The following is a 12695-nucleotide window of genomic DNA, read 5'->3' on the forward strand; positions in this document are numbered from 1 at the left end:
GTGATGAGTATCTGGCACCCTGTAAAATCTGTCTGGTTTGGCAGGGGCTGGGGTAAAGAATCTGGAGCGGAGCAAACATCATTGAAAGCATCATCCACCACAGAGAGAACAGGAGGTATAGCTAAGGGCCTGTGCTGTGGGAGGTGCAGAAAAGTCCTAAGTCTTTTTCTGGAGTCTGAAAAATCCTGTTGCTGCCATTGGAACTGTTCTCGCATGGCATGCAAGGTTTCCCCAAAGGAGAATTCTTCTGGTGGGGAAGCAGCTGGAATGGATTCTTCAGCATCCGAATCTTCAAAATTGGAGAAGGGAGCCTCAGTCTGATCAGTTATGTCTGATTCATCAGCAGAATCATCAGTAGAAACTGGCTCAGGGGGCTCTGCCCTAGGTCTCTTCTCAGGGGGCTGAGAGGCCCTGTCTGGGTGCGGTTGAGATCCTCTAATTAAGGAAATTAAATCTTCTGCCAAAAAAAGCATTTGAGAACTAGAAGAGGGCCTGGATGTGGGGGGTTTAACAGGCACTGATTTAGTAGTCTTGGCTGCTTTAGCCCTGGCGAAGGCCTTAATGGACATGGCAGCTGGAGGCCTAGCAGCACCACGTGCTGGGGTAGAGACATCCAAGGGGATGGTGTCTGATAAGTCAACCACCGTAGTGGGTAACATTTCTGAGGTCGATTCAAGAGTTGTAGCAGGGGCCTCAGTTGTTAGAATAGGTTCAGCTGTACTTTGAGCAGTTTTCTCGGTTTCGGCCGAAACCGAGACACTCGCGGTTTGCTTTACCGTGGTTTCGGCCGAAACCGCGGACCGCGAGTGTCGGTCTTTATCTTTGCGCTTTTTGGGGGTAGTCGGAGGATCCGACGGCATAATGTACGCAAAATCAGTACCGAAAAACTGTTCTGCAAACTCCGACCGACGCCTAAGCGTTCGTCGGTTAAAAGAAGCACAGGCCGAACAGGCTGCTACGTCGTGGGCTGGGCCTAAACAAGGCAGACAGTATGAGTGGAAATCTTTATGAGGTATTTGTTTCCCACAGGTTAAACAATTGTTAACTTTTTCTGACATCGGCTGAGGCAAGAAAGAGTCCCCAACGGGGTATTTAGCTTTAGAAGTCTTCGAAGTAGTATTCGGTAGAAGTAATCTCTGGATCCGACCGACCGGCACTTGCGAACAGCTTCTGCTTGGCCACGCGCAAGAAAGACTGAGGAAAATGGCGTCGGCTGATGCTTTTATACCCGAAGACCAGCAGAGATGACGTCGGGTGGAGTGCGACATCAGCCGAAGCCGGACCTGGACTTTGGAATCCGGCCGACTGCAGGGCTGCCTGACGACAGGACAACCCACTTGTTATGACTGCAGATGCATCCATGAAGGACATCACCTCACTGGATAGCTAGTAACATATGTACTAATGTTCTCTTCCACATCTATAAGGAAGGTGGGCAGCCACTACTCTATGGAATGCGCACCTTTAAGGTGGGAAGTGGGAACAGGTAGCATAGATCCTCCTACTCATCATCCGTGGAGGAATACAGCATCGGCTCAAGCTAAGACTAGCAGAAGATGAGCATACCACATGAAAGAACAGAAGGACCATTTATGTAATGATTTACCTTGAGATGATTTTGTCAGGGCCTATCCAATGTTTTTTTCTGGCCTTTAGACAGTCCTCCTGCAGTGATTCTGAGGGTTGTGACTGGGGGTCCTCACTGAGCCGCACTAGCAGAACTTTCAAATGCCACCACCCTCCTGGCTGTAATGCAGGAAGGAGTTTTGCAATCCAGCATTTTATGGGGCTGGAATGAATCAAGCAACATTTATGTCAGTGCATGCAAAGTTCTTTTTTGAAGACAGTAGAGATAATGCAAGTGTGGGTCTTGGTTTGCCCACCATACAGACACATTTAGCTATTTCTGACATGGAATAAACAGTTTTCCCACTAACACAAGTCAGGCTGGGGGCTCAAACTGTAAGAGAAGCAGAAAATAACGGGTAGCCTCGGGGGCTAAATTTTGTTTTAGCATGTGCATGAATGTTACTGCATGCACTGGCATAGGCAACAAGTTTCCCCATGTGTGGGAACTTCACAGGAAAAAATCTAAACTGGAAAGTTAAGAAGATGAGCCCAACTATACAGCCACAAAGAATGTTCATATTAAATCCACAGACCACTGAAAAATACTGAAGGCGATTGAAACACAATAAGAGAAGCTGGTAGTTCCACAAATTTATTCTTCCAATAAATGTTAGCGCTTTCGGCAAGTTAAATAACTCACCTTCATCAGACAAACAGTGGGATGACTTTACACTGCAGTTTAAATACACACAACCAATTCACATTAACCAATCATAAAAATTAGCATTCCATTCAAATTAAAAACCATAGGAACTTAAAAATAGGTGTGGAACGTCACATCCTATAATATAAAATGATGTTACTGCATGTTGCTAGCCATTAGATGCACGCTCTGTGTGAAATAAGACACTATAAAGCGTCATTTATAAAGATTGAATAGTAAAAAATGTATATGTATACTTATGTATATTTTTGTCAAGTAAGATAATGTTACAATTATTGGACACATGTTCGGTGTTTTCAAAAGCTGAACATTAATGGTAAAGACTATAAGATCAATGGACACTTTAATTGTGAGACGAAATCTGTAACGTACGCTGCCCTTTGTAACTATTGCAAGGCATTTTACATCGGCAAGACCGAGAGAAGGCTTAAACATAGAATATACGAACATCAATACGCCATAACAAAGAATGATTCAAACAATGCCTTGGCCAGGCATTGTATGGAATTTAGTGGTCACACATTCAACTATTTAGTCTTGCAACACAGGGAAGTGGACATCAGAGGGGGTCCATGGCAAACACGATTGGAAATAGACGAGCTTTTGTGGCAAATCCGCACAAGAGCTCACCTGTTTCCGGGTATTAATGAAGCACAGTCAATAAAATGTGTTCTCAAATGGCTTTCCTACAATAGTCTATTTCAAACTATTTTATTATTTTTTTATGACGCAGTTTTTTAAAGGGGAACACAACTGTGTTATTAACTTTTGTTATGTCTAGAACAATAGCAAGTTGACTCTTTTGGTTAATTGTATCATAGTCCTATATTTAACGTGTTATAAAGCACGTTTAGTACTTAGTACACACTTATATGGTAAACAACTTGCAAGTTTCATTCAATCAATGAGGTTTCATGTATAGATTTAATAAGTTATATATATAAGGGAAGGGCGTCTTTTAGTACGACTTACTAAGAGTAATAGTATTTGAAAACACCGAACATGTGTCCAATAATTGTAACATTATCTTACTTGACAAAAATATACATAAGTATACATATACATTTTTTACTATTCAATCTTTATAAATGACGCTTTATAGTGTCTTATTTCACACAGAGCATGTATCTAATGGCTAGCAACATGCAGTAACATCATTTTATATTATAGGATGTGACGTTCCACACCTATTTTTAAGTTCCTATGGTTTTTAATTTGAATGGAATGCTAATTTTTATGATTGGTTAATGTGAATTGGTTGTGTGTATTTAAACTGCAGTGTAAAGTCATCCCACTGTTTGTCTGATGAAGGTGAGTTATTTAACTTGCCGAAAGCGCTAACATTTATTGGAAGAATAAATTTGTGGAACTACCAGCTTCTCTTATTGTGTTTCAATCGCCTTCAGTATTTTTCAATGTTCATATTAACTCTAGCTCTGCTTCAGTACACTATTCGAACATTTGGGTCTAAGTTAAGTTGCTGAACTTCTGTGCATTACCCACAATCTACTGCCATTATGTAGACTGTTAGGATACACAACGTTTGTGTCGAGGGTAATGCCTTCTGAAGCACCCCCCTCTAGCACTTGCCTTCCTTCACCCAGACACCAATGTCAAAATACACAGTCTCCAAGATTAATCCAACTAAGGGGGAGGGGTAATGACTTAATTTCCTTTTCTCTAAGCTGGTGTGACCTTAGCAGTACTTTTATTTAGAGATCAGAGGTGTGTGGGCTTCTTGGGTGTATAGGGAGGGAGTGCAGTGCCCTATAAAATTGTTAACAAAAATTTGATGAATTTCAGTGGTAGTCTTTTTTTTTTGGGGGGGGGGTGACTGGATGCTGAGGGTGGTAGGCTTGTTCTTCACTGAAGTCTGCTTCCTCCTTCGGCAGTTCAAAGTACACCCAAACTTTTCCGTATATTCAAACATATTATCTTAAAACAACTCTTAGAATAACTGCATGCAAAATAAACCACTGCTGTCTGGATGGTTACATAACTAATAGTTAATTCCTTTACCATCTCTGTGCAAATAGTTTTCAAATGTACCTGAAGAATTTGTTGCTGCTGCAGCTGTCATAGCCTGCTGAGATATCTGGTGCATTATGGCCTGCAAAAACTCTGGAGGAAGTCCAGGAATCTGCACTGGTGGTACTCCACCTAAAATAATAATTTTGACAAACTTTTTTTTAATACAACAATGTACTTCTGTTGAAGTATCACTATTAACTAAAACACACATTTCAAAGTAGCAGTTACTCCCCATTTTGATGACAGTACAATTTAAAAACTTGACACTGAAGAAATACAGATTCATATATTCATACGTTAAGTATTACACACATCAGCCAGCAGACTATTATAAACCCAATAAAACATTCAAACATTTCCTCAAGCCTCAAGGAGGGCAACAAAACATACAGAGGAGAGCTGGAGGCTGCCCATCCAATTATCTAGGTTCATCTTGAAGGTGGCAGGAGTCCTACTATGCTTGATATGTAGTAGAAATTTTATCAGAGGTGGGGAATACAACGGGTCTGACTCATCACTCCCACAGCTTAATTTGTTGTTGATAACCGCTTAGTTTCTTTAACCAAGAATTTCCGGAACCTAGCATTCTGTGAAGAAACTGGAGGTCTAGGAGGGTCAAATCTTTCATGCATCAAAAAGACTAGACAAATCATCATGGAGGAATCTAAGAAAGCAAGTACAAAGAGAGGGCTACCAGTCTCGATAAGTGAGGGCCTTCAAGGCCACTAATCTTTTGGAGGTCTCTCAAGCTGAGAGAAGCACACAGCATATGCTAGATAAAGTACATTTGTATAAGAACGTACTACAACAGCAGATGTTTGTAAAGACCACTGTCACAGTAATGCTGACAAAGGGACATATCCAACAAAGAATGCTGTATGACTGGCCAGTATACCAAAACTTAGGCAATCCTTCAAGTGCATTAGGTCTGACCTTAGACCTAGGCACAAGGGCTCCATGTTACACAAGGGACATACAGGTGCCAAAATCCAAAGAGCTTTCTTGCCCCAGGAAGTTACTGAGGCTAAGCAGAACAAGAATAGACTCGGACAAAAACAGAGGGGCAATGATAGGAAAAATAGGGGTTCCAACTTGGCCACAACAGGATTAAAAAAAAACAGGGGATGGGTAGAGTGCGAATATAAATCAACAGTGACATATTTGAAAATCTACCATTATATTAAGCTCTTGCACAACTCTAATATGTTCATCATTAAATCACCATTGCAGTAATGCGGATAAAAGGTACAATTCCAAAAGCTTTTTATGCAATGTAAGAGGAACTAAAATTCAATCCAGTGAACTCTGGAGAATGCCAAAACCATTTCTGTCTCTAGAGAGGGCGCTGACTTTGTAATGTTCTGTAACGGTATGAATGGAAGACAAAGTAGCTCCTTCTAAAATGGACTTGTAGCCTAAGCCCTTGCAAAAGGCACTTGAGGAAGCCACAAGCTTTTGTAGAATGAGCTTTGACACTATTCAAGAGAGACTTAAAATGAAAATAACAGAAAAAAGAAGGCAAGGGATATCCATCTGGAAAACCCTTGTTTCTTACCCTAAAAGAGAATAAACTGATCAGATTTTCTGATTTCCTCTGTCTTGTCCAAATAAAATCTTAGACTGTGTACACTATGCAAGTGTAAAAATTCCTTTACCCTTGCTTTGAGGATTAGGGGAAAAAAAAGCAGAAATGTGTATAGATTTGGTTCAATTACCACCTTGGGTACAAAACATGGATTGGTTTGAAGGGAAACACTATTCTTATGGGAAACTAGAAGAGGGCAGATAGACATTAAGGCTTGTAACTCAAGCTCTTTAGCTGAGGTTATAGCACCAAGAAAAGTTTTCTGTGTACAAATCTTTACAGAAGCTAAATAAGCTGGTTCAACAGGAGCCAAAGTCAATTTTTCAAGCCTAAAATTCAGAGCCCATGAAGAGGTATGGCTTTTCTGGGTGGCTTAATCTGCAGGACACCTTTTAGGAACTGCCCAATATCAGAATATGAAGAAGCAGGTGGATCTAATGCAAGTGTCACTGAGATGGCTGACAAATGTACCTTCACAGAAAAGCCAAACACAGTAGTTCACATGGTTATTAGAAGATAAGAAAGTATTTCTAACTGGTTAAGGATCTCATCCTCTCAAAGCACCAGACAGAAAATCTTCATTTAGATGTGTGATTTTTCTAGTACCAGGTTTTTGAGCCGGAGACTGGGTGGGTAAATTTCCAATTATCCATCCACTGGTCCAAGTTGCGCTTAAATTGGGACAGGAAGGAACTTTGCTTCACATGGATGGGGAGTCTGTTCCAGAGAAAGGGAATTCTCTGAGATAGATATCTGTGTCTCCAACATGTCCTCTTATGCCGCAAGCAAAATTTAGGTCTTTTACTCTGGTAGTTCTGATGCAAAAGGTTCATCAAAACAGGATCCTGGTCCTTGTATGCCAAGCAAAGATAGCCTCTCAGAAGTCTGTATGATACCAAGTAAAAAGACTGGGGTTTGAGGCAATCAGCTCAGGATGTTGCGTTTCCCCCTGTATTCTTTCTGTAAGGATCCTTTGTAGATGCCGGTTGTTTAATGTGCCTGGTCAGGTACATAGCAAAGGAGGTCATTTTATGATGGGTCTGACGAGAGTCGAGTAGTATTATGATGGCCAATCTTGTCTTAGATGCCATGCTCTTGCTTACAAGTTCAATATCATAGAAGGTCTTTCTTACTACCTTGGACAAATGTAGGTTAAAGGTTAGGTCACTACATGAATTCCCAGACCCCCGACTAGTGAATCAACTTTTAAGGGTGTTTTACTGATGAAGTAGTTATCCTGGGTGGCAGAATTTCCAAAAGGTCTTTTTGTATAAGAGTAAAGGGAGAAAGGCATACAATAACTTCTCTTTCCAAGCGAAGGAGACTGTCCATTGCCCAGTCTTCTTTGCAAGGGGTTCTGCAGAAAACTTCTTAGCTGACGGCTCAGAATGGAGACAAAATTATCCATTATTGGGATATTCCATAGATGGATATATCTGTAGGTAAACCTCACTGTTCAACATCCATTTGTGAAAGGGTCGTCCCTCAATCTGCTCATGTGGTCTGCCAAGCTGTTCTGTTCTGATGGAATGCAAACAGCTTGAAGAAAAAAACACTGGTGAACAGAAATGTCCCAAACCTTCCCTGCAAGCCTGCAAAGAGGGCAAGATTTTGCGCCCTGTGTTTGCTAGTATACAACATAATGTTGCCTGTCAGAACCTGAAGTGCTCCTGATGGCCATAGGTGAGGGAAGTATTTGAGAGCCACAATTCAATGCTTCTCATTTCTTTTATGCTTTCATATGTTTTCCATCCTGTTTTTAATAACTTCCTTGCACTCTGAAATCTTATGAACAAATCATCCCCAAGCTGTGCCTTATGCACTTGCTGAAACACTGAAGAGAAGGTGGAATTTGAAAAGATTATTGAGGTGTTCTACCAGAGTAGTTTCTTCTTCATGAATGGAAAGAGGAATGCAGAAGGACACAGGATGACATTGCTGAACCCAAAGTAACTTTAGGTACCATTGGATTTTCCTCATGTGCAGTCTGGGCAGAAAGAATCAACTAAATGAAGGATGTCAATACACCACAGGGTTCTCAGAATCTCTTTCCTGCAAATGTTATAATGGACAGGATTGTCAGGGATTGAAAATAGTGTTTTAAATTAAGAAAATACATAATCGAAGAAGATTTGATTTAAATGAAGAAAATACATAATCGAAGATTTGAGATGACACTTGAGGAACACCTGGGAATGGGTAGAAATATGCTTGGACTTAACTGAGATTCAGAGTAAATCCCAGATTCTGAAAGAGAACTGCAAGTCCTGAAGAATTTTTGTTTTGAAACACTTTACTGACACATGCCAACATACCTGCGCAGTCCTCATGAATGGTATACCTGCTTATTTAACTCCAAACAATAACTCCTATTTTAATACTCAAAATGCACAACTACAAATACTACCTGTTTGGTATACATTTCATTCACTCTTAGGATGATCACTTTGCAGTGTCTTATTTAGACAAATTTATTTGAAAACAATTCTCTGAGGAAGACTGTGGTAAACAGTTGGAAGCACTTAACCTCGTATTTTGTGTGGATTTACAATAAATACCATTCGTTCATCCTTGTGTACGAGCAGTAATTCCTACAGCCTACCCATCCAGGTTTTGTTATTTGGTTGCTATTCTTTTGTGTACGATTTATTTGAAAACAATGGCTGAGATTTTTTCACACTGACCATTCTTATTGTCCATGCATGCTATAACGCTTTTTAATCAAAATCATTTGAGTAAAAAAAACCCACCAAGGGTCCAGTCTTGATACCATTTAAAAAACTTGAATTACACATTGCTCTTTTCAGTTCAATGAAACAGACATATTAACTATTTACATCCAGACCCAAACACTTTCTCTCTGTTTTATGTAGGATGTGCTTTCTTCATTTATGTTTAATGCTCACCTTGTTTCTTATTTATTCCATTTATTTATTTACCAAAAGCGGTTCTATTTTCCAGTCTTTTCTTTCCAATTCCAGTAATTTACTCACACTTACCATCACTTCCTATAAAAAAAGGACTTTTTCTTTTCTTGTTTTCAATTTCTATTTCTTAGTAATCCCCTTCTTAGCTACCTGCTTCGGGAGACTTACTCTTATCCAGCGTATGAGCATAATTTGTAGGGTAAGTGGGGTTTCTCTATTTTTTGTAATCTGTCAGTTCCCTGCCTTCCCAAAAAATGTGTTCCCAAACTCCTCTTTGCTCTTCACTACATCTCAAACAGACAGATCCCTCTCAAAACTGTAGGAATATCTTTTCCAGTCTAGATGAAGTGCAAAACAGTCTATGTAGGCACTTCCATGCAACTATCCTGAATTTTCTAGATTTAGTAGCGTACCTTGGCAGCTGGCATACAAGTCTCCAATCCTCTGTTGACAAATTTACTTACAGTTTCCTATTCCATTCAAACTTAAGTTTTTCTACTACTTTACTTGCATTCTCCCTTGGGGTTTTATATGCTCTCCTAAAGAGGCCCTTCCTAACCAATTTTGGAGCCTCTCCTGTATCTTTTGCTTTCAAATCTTTTTCTTAAGCTTATTCACTACCACCACATAAGCCAGGTAGTCCCTGTCATGTAAAATGTTATGTACTCACCATAACATTCCATCTGAGTAGTTGTACTTAATTTGTCTTCAACCTGTGGGTTACGGATCCGTATCGGATCCAACACGGTTGTATATCCAGCATCTGATCCGAGCTCAAAGTTCCTTCCTTTACCCATAATTGCCCCAGTCTCCTTCCTCCCTTCAGCTCGAGTTTGCTGCCCAACATATAACATACACCCGACCCAACAAAACCTTATCATTACTGGCAACCCAAATTTTCCTGAGCCAAGGCATAACAAAGGACGCTCTTGGGATGTTCATGTTCTATATATAGATGTACATGGCCAGGACAATAATGACAAGGTTGAGGGAAGGAGGGGGGAACGGTTGAAGACAAATGAAGTAAAACTACTCAGATGGAACATTACGGTGAGTACACAACTTCTTTATCTGAAGTAGCTGACTATCTGATCTTCAACCTGTGGGACAGAGTCCCCACCTACCATACACCTGGGAGGCCCACTTGGAAGGATATTCCAGAGCACGGAGGAGCCAAAGGATGCCCTGTTCCTTGATACAATGTCCAATTTATAATGAGAAATGAAGGCATGAGATGAGGACCAAGTAGCTGCAGAACAGATATCGTCCAGTGACACTCTAGACCAAAAAGCTACCAAAGTAGCCATAGATCTAGTACAAAGTGCTTTTACCTGACCTGGTGGGGAAACTCCCCAAACAGAGTACGCCCGAATGATGCTTTGGGAACTCCAACGGGCAATCATAAGCTTGGAGATTGGTTTACCTAAAAAGGGTTTTGAGTAAGAAACTAACAGCTGGTCAGATTTATGAAAAGCCTTTGTACTGTGCAAGCAGAACCGCAAATGTCTATGCACATCCAGAAAATGTAATTTATATTCTCCCTTATTTTGGAAATTTGGAAAAAAGACTGGCAGATTGAAGGTCTGATTAATATTGCTTCTGAGGCTACCTTGGGAAGAAAGGATGGATTAGTATGCAAAGACATTCTAGCCCTATGAAAAAATCATACAAAAGAACCTTGATCGATAGTGCTTGAAGTTCTTGACACTCTCCTAGCCGAAGTAATGGCAACTAAAAAGGCAGTCTTTCCAAGATGGATACTGCAAATCTACTGAATCTGCAGGTTCAAAAGAGGGCGAGACTAAAGCCTGAAGCACTAATGTAAGGTCCCATGGAGGCGTAGGATTCTTCACCGGAGGTCTCAAAAGAAAGGTACCCTTAAGAAAGGTCTTACAACGTTTATAAGATGCCAACGAAGCCATGTTTTCCCTCGCATGAAAATTGCGGCTAGTTGGACTTTGACAGTGGAAGAACTGGCACCCTGCTGAAAAATCCCCGCCAAAACTCTACTACTGTAGACACAGGAGCAGTAAAGGGATCCAATGCATGCTGCAAGGCCCATATGGAAAATCTTTTCCACTTGCTATGGTATACCCCTTCTGGTGGAAGATTTGTGAGCCTCCATCAAAATGATTTTAACAGTGGAAGATAAACTAGGAGTCCTAATAATCACGGGAGCTGGAGCAGCTGAGCTTCAGACTGTCCAGGTCTGGGTAAGGAATCACAGAGGGATGGGAAATGAGATCCTGAACTGGATTCAACATCCATGGTAGAACTACTAGATGAGACCAGAGAGAGGGAAATCAGACTTGGTGAGGCTAGAATGGGACGATGATGATCACAGTGCTCCCCAGCCTGCGAGCTTTCTGAAGAAACATAGAGATGAGGGGTAGTGGAGGGTAAGCTTAAAGACGACCGGGAAGCCAAGCATGAATCAGTGAGTCTCTGGGGGCTTCCCCCTGAGTGGGGGGTGGGGGTGGGGTTTCAGAACGAAGAACTTGCTGATTTTCTCATTGGAAGGAGATACGAAAAGACTGTAGCAAGGATAACCCCATTTTAGAAAGATCTGCTCCACCACTGAAGGATTCAGGGACCACTCGTAAGGCATCAGGATAGATCTGCTGAGTCTGTCTGCTAAAATGTTGGACAGTCCCAGGATGTGCACTGCCACCAGAAAATGGCCAGTGGAGATCACCCATCCTCACACTCTCATGGCTTCGTGACAAAGGGGGTAAGGATCTGGTTCCTCCATGCTTGTTAATGTACCAGACTACTGACATGTCTGTCTTCCCTACAGGAAGATGGGCATGAAGAGCCTGCAACGCAAGAAGAACTGCCCTCATCTCCAGGACATTGATAAGCAAACTGGTCTCGGATGGGGATCACGTGCCTTGGACTGTCCTTCCCGAGCAATGCCCCCTCACCCTAGCTAGGAGACATCCGTGGTCACCGGGGTTTTGGGAAAGGACGGAGAAAGGGACATCTCCTGACTAGGTCCGGGGAAAGAATCCACCACTGAAGAGAATCCCTGCATACTCGGGAGATTCGAACAGGATGAGACAATGGGAGAGTTAATAGAGACCATTAAACTGCAAGAGTCCAATGGAGAATCCACATGTGAAGACGTGCTAAGGATAATAGGTTGTCGTAGGCATCACAGACCTCAATGCCTTCAGTACTGTTTCTGCTGTCTGAACTTGGGCTTGAAGAACGTACAAAACGTGTAACTTCAGACTGTGTACCCTCTATCAGGTGAAGAAAATTTTCATTTGGATAGTGTCCAACCCGAGCTCCAATGAAGTCCAAGATCTGAACAGGAGCTAGAGATAACTTGTTCAGACTGATGGTTATGCCCAGTCTTTTTGCTAGTAAAAGGAAATAATCCCTTGCTTGGCGAAGTACATGCTTGGAAGGGGCAGCGAAGAGCCAATTGTCCAGGTACGGGAAGACCTGAATGCCCTGAAGTCTCAGGTGAGCCGCTACTACTGCCATCACCTTGGTGAACACATTGGAGGCTGTGGTGAGACCAAAGGGAAGGGCTTTGAACTGATAATGACTGGCTCCCAGCCAGAAGCAGAGAAACCTCTGAGAGCGCCTGTCCATCTTGATATGATTGCATGCGTCCTGGAGGTTGATCAAGCACATCCAATCACTGGCCTGCAGGGTAGGGCGGGATGGATTGAAGAGTTACCATCCATAACGTTGCCTTGGCTACTGACAGGCTCAAGGTGGTTAGATCCAGAATGGGTATTAGTTCCCCTGTTTTCTTTGGCACTAAAAAGAACCTGGAATAAATGCCTGATCCAGATTGGTCTAGGGGGATGGGTTAGATGACTCGTTTTCTTAGCAGCTTGTCTAT

General features: G+C 41.7%; 1 protein-coding gene across 6 annotated transcripts in view; it reads right to left on the reverse strand.

Annotated features, from left to right (window-relative positions):
• The window catches only part of BAG6 (BAG cochaperone 6), a 2260316-nt gene that overhangs the window by 1621612 nt on the left and 626009 nt on the right, over positions 1–12695 (reverse strand). For all 6 annotated transcript variants that reach the window (XM_044083264.1, XM_044083261.1, XM_044083265.1 and 3 more), the window contains one exon: positions 4343–4453. In XM_044083264.1, the coding sequence (XP_043939199.1) occupies positions 4343–4453 (111 nt within the window). The remainder of the gene's footprint in view (positions 1–4342; positions 4454–12695) is intronic.

This window comes from Protopterus annectens, chromosome 9.part0 (genome assembly GCF_019279795.1).
Source record: "Protopterus annectens isolate FY-2018-M chromosome 9.part0, PAN1.0, whole genome shotgun sequence".
Lineage (NCBI taxonomy): Eukaryota > Metazoa > Chordata > Ceratodontiformes > Protopteridae > Protopterus > Protopterus annectens.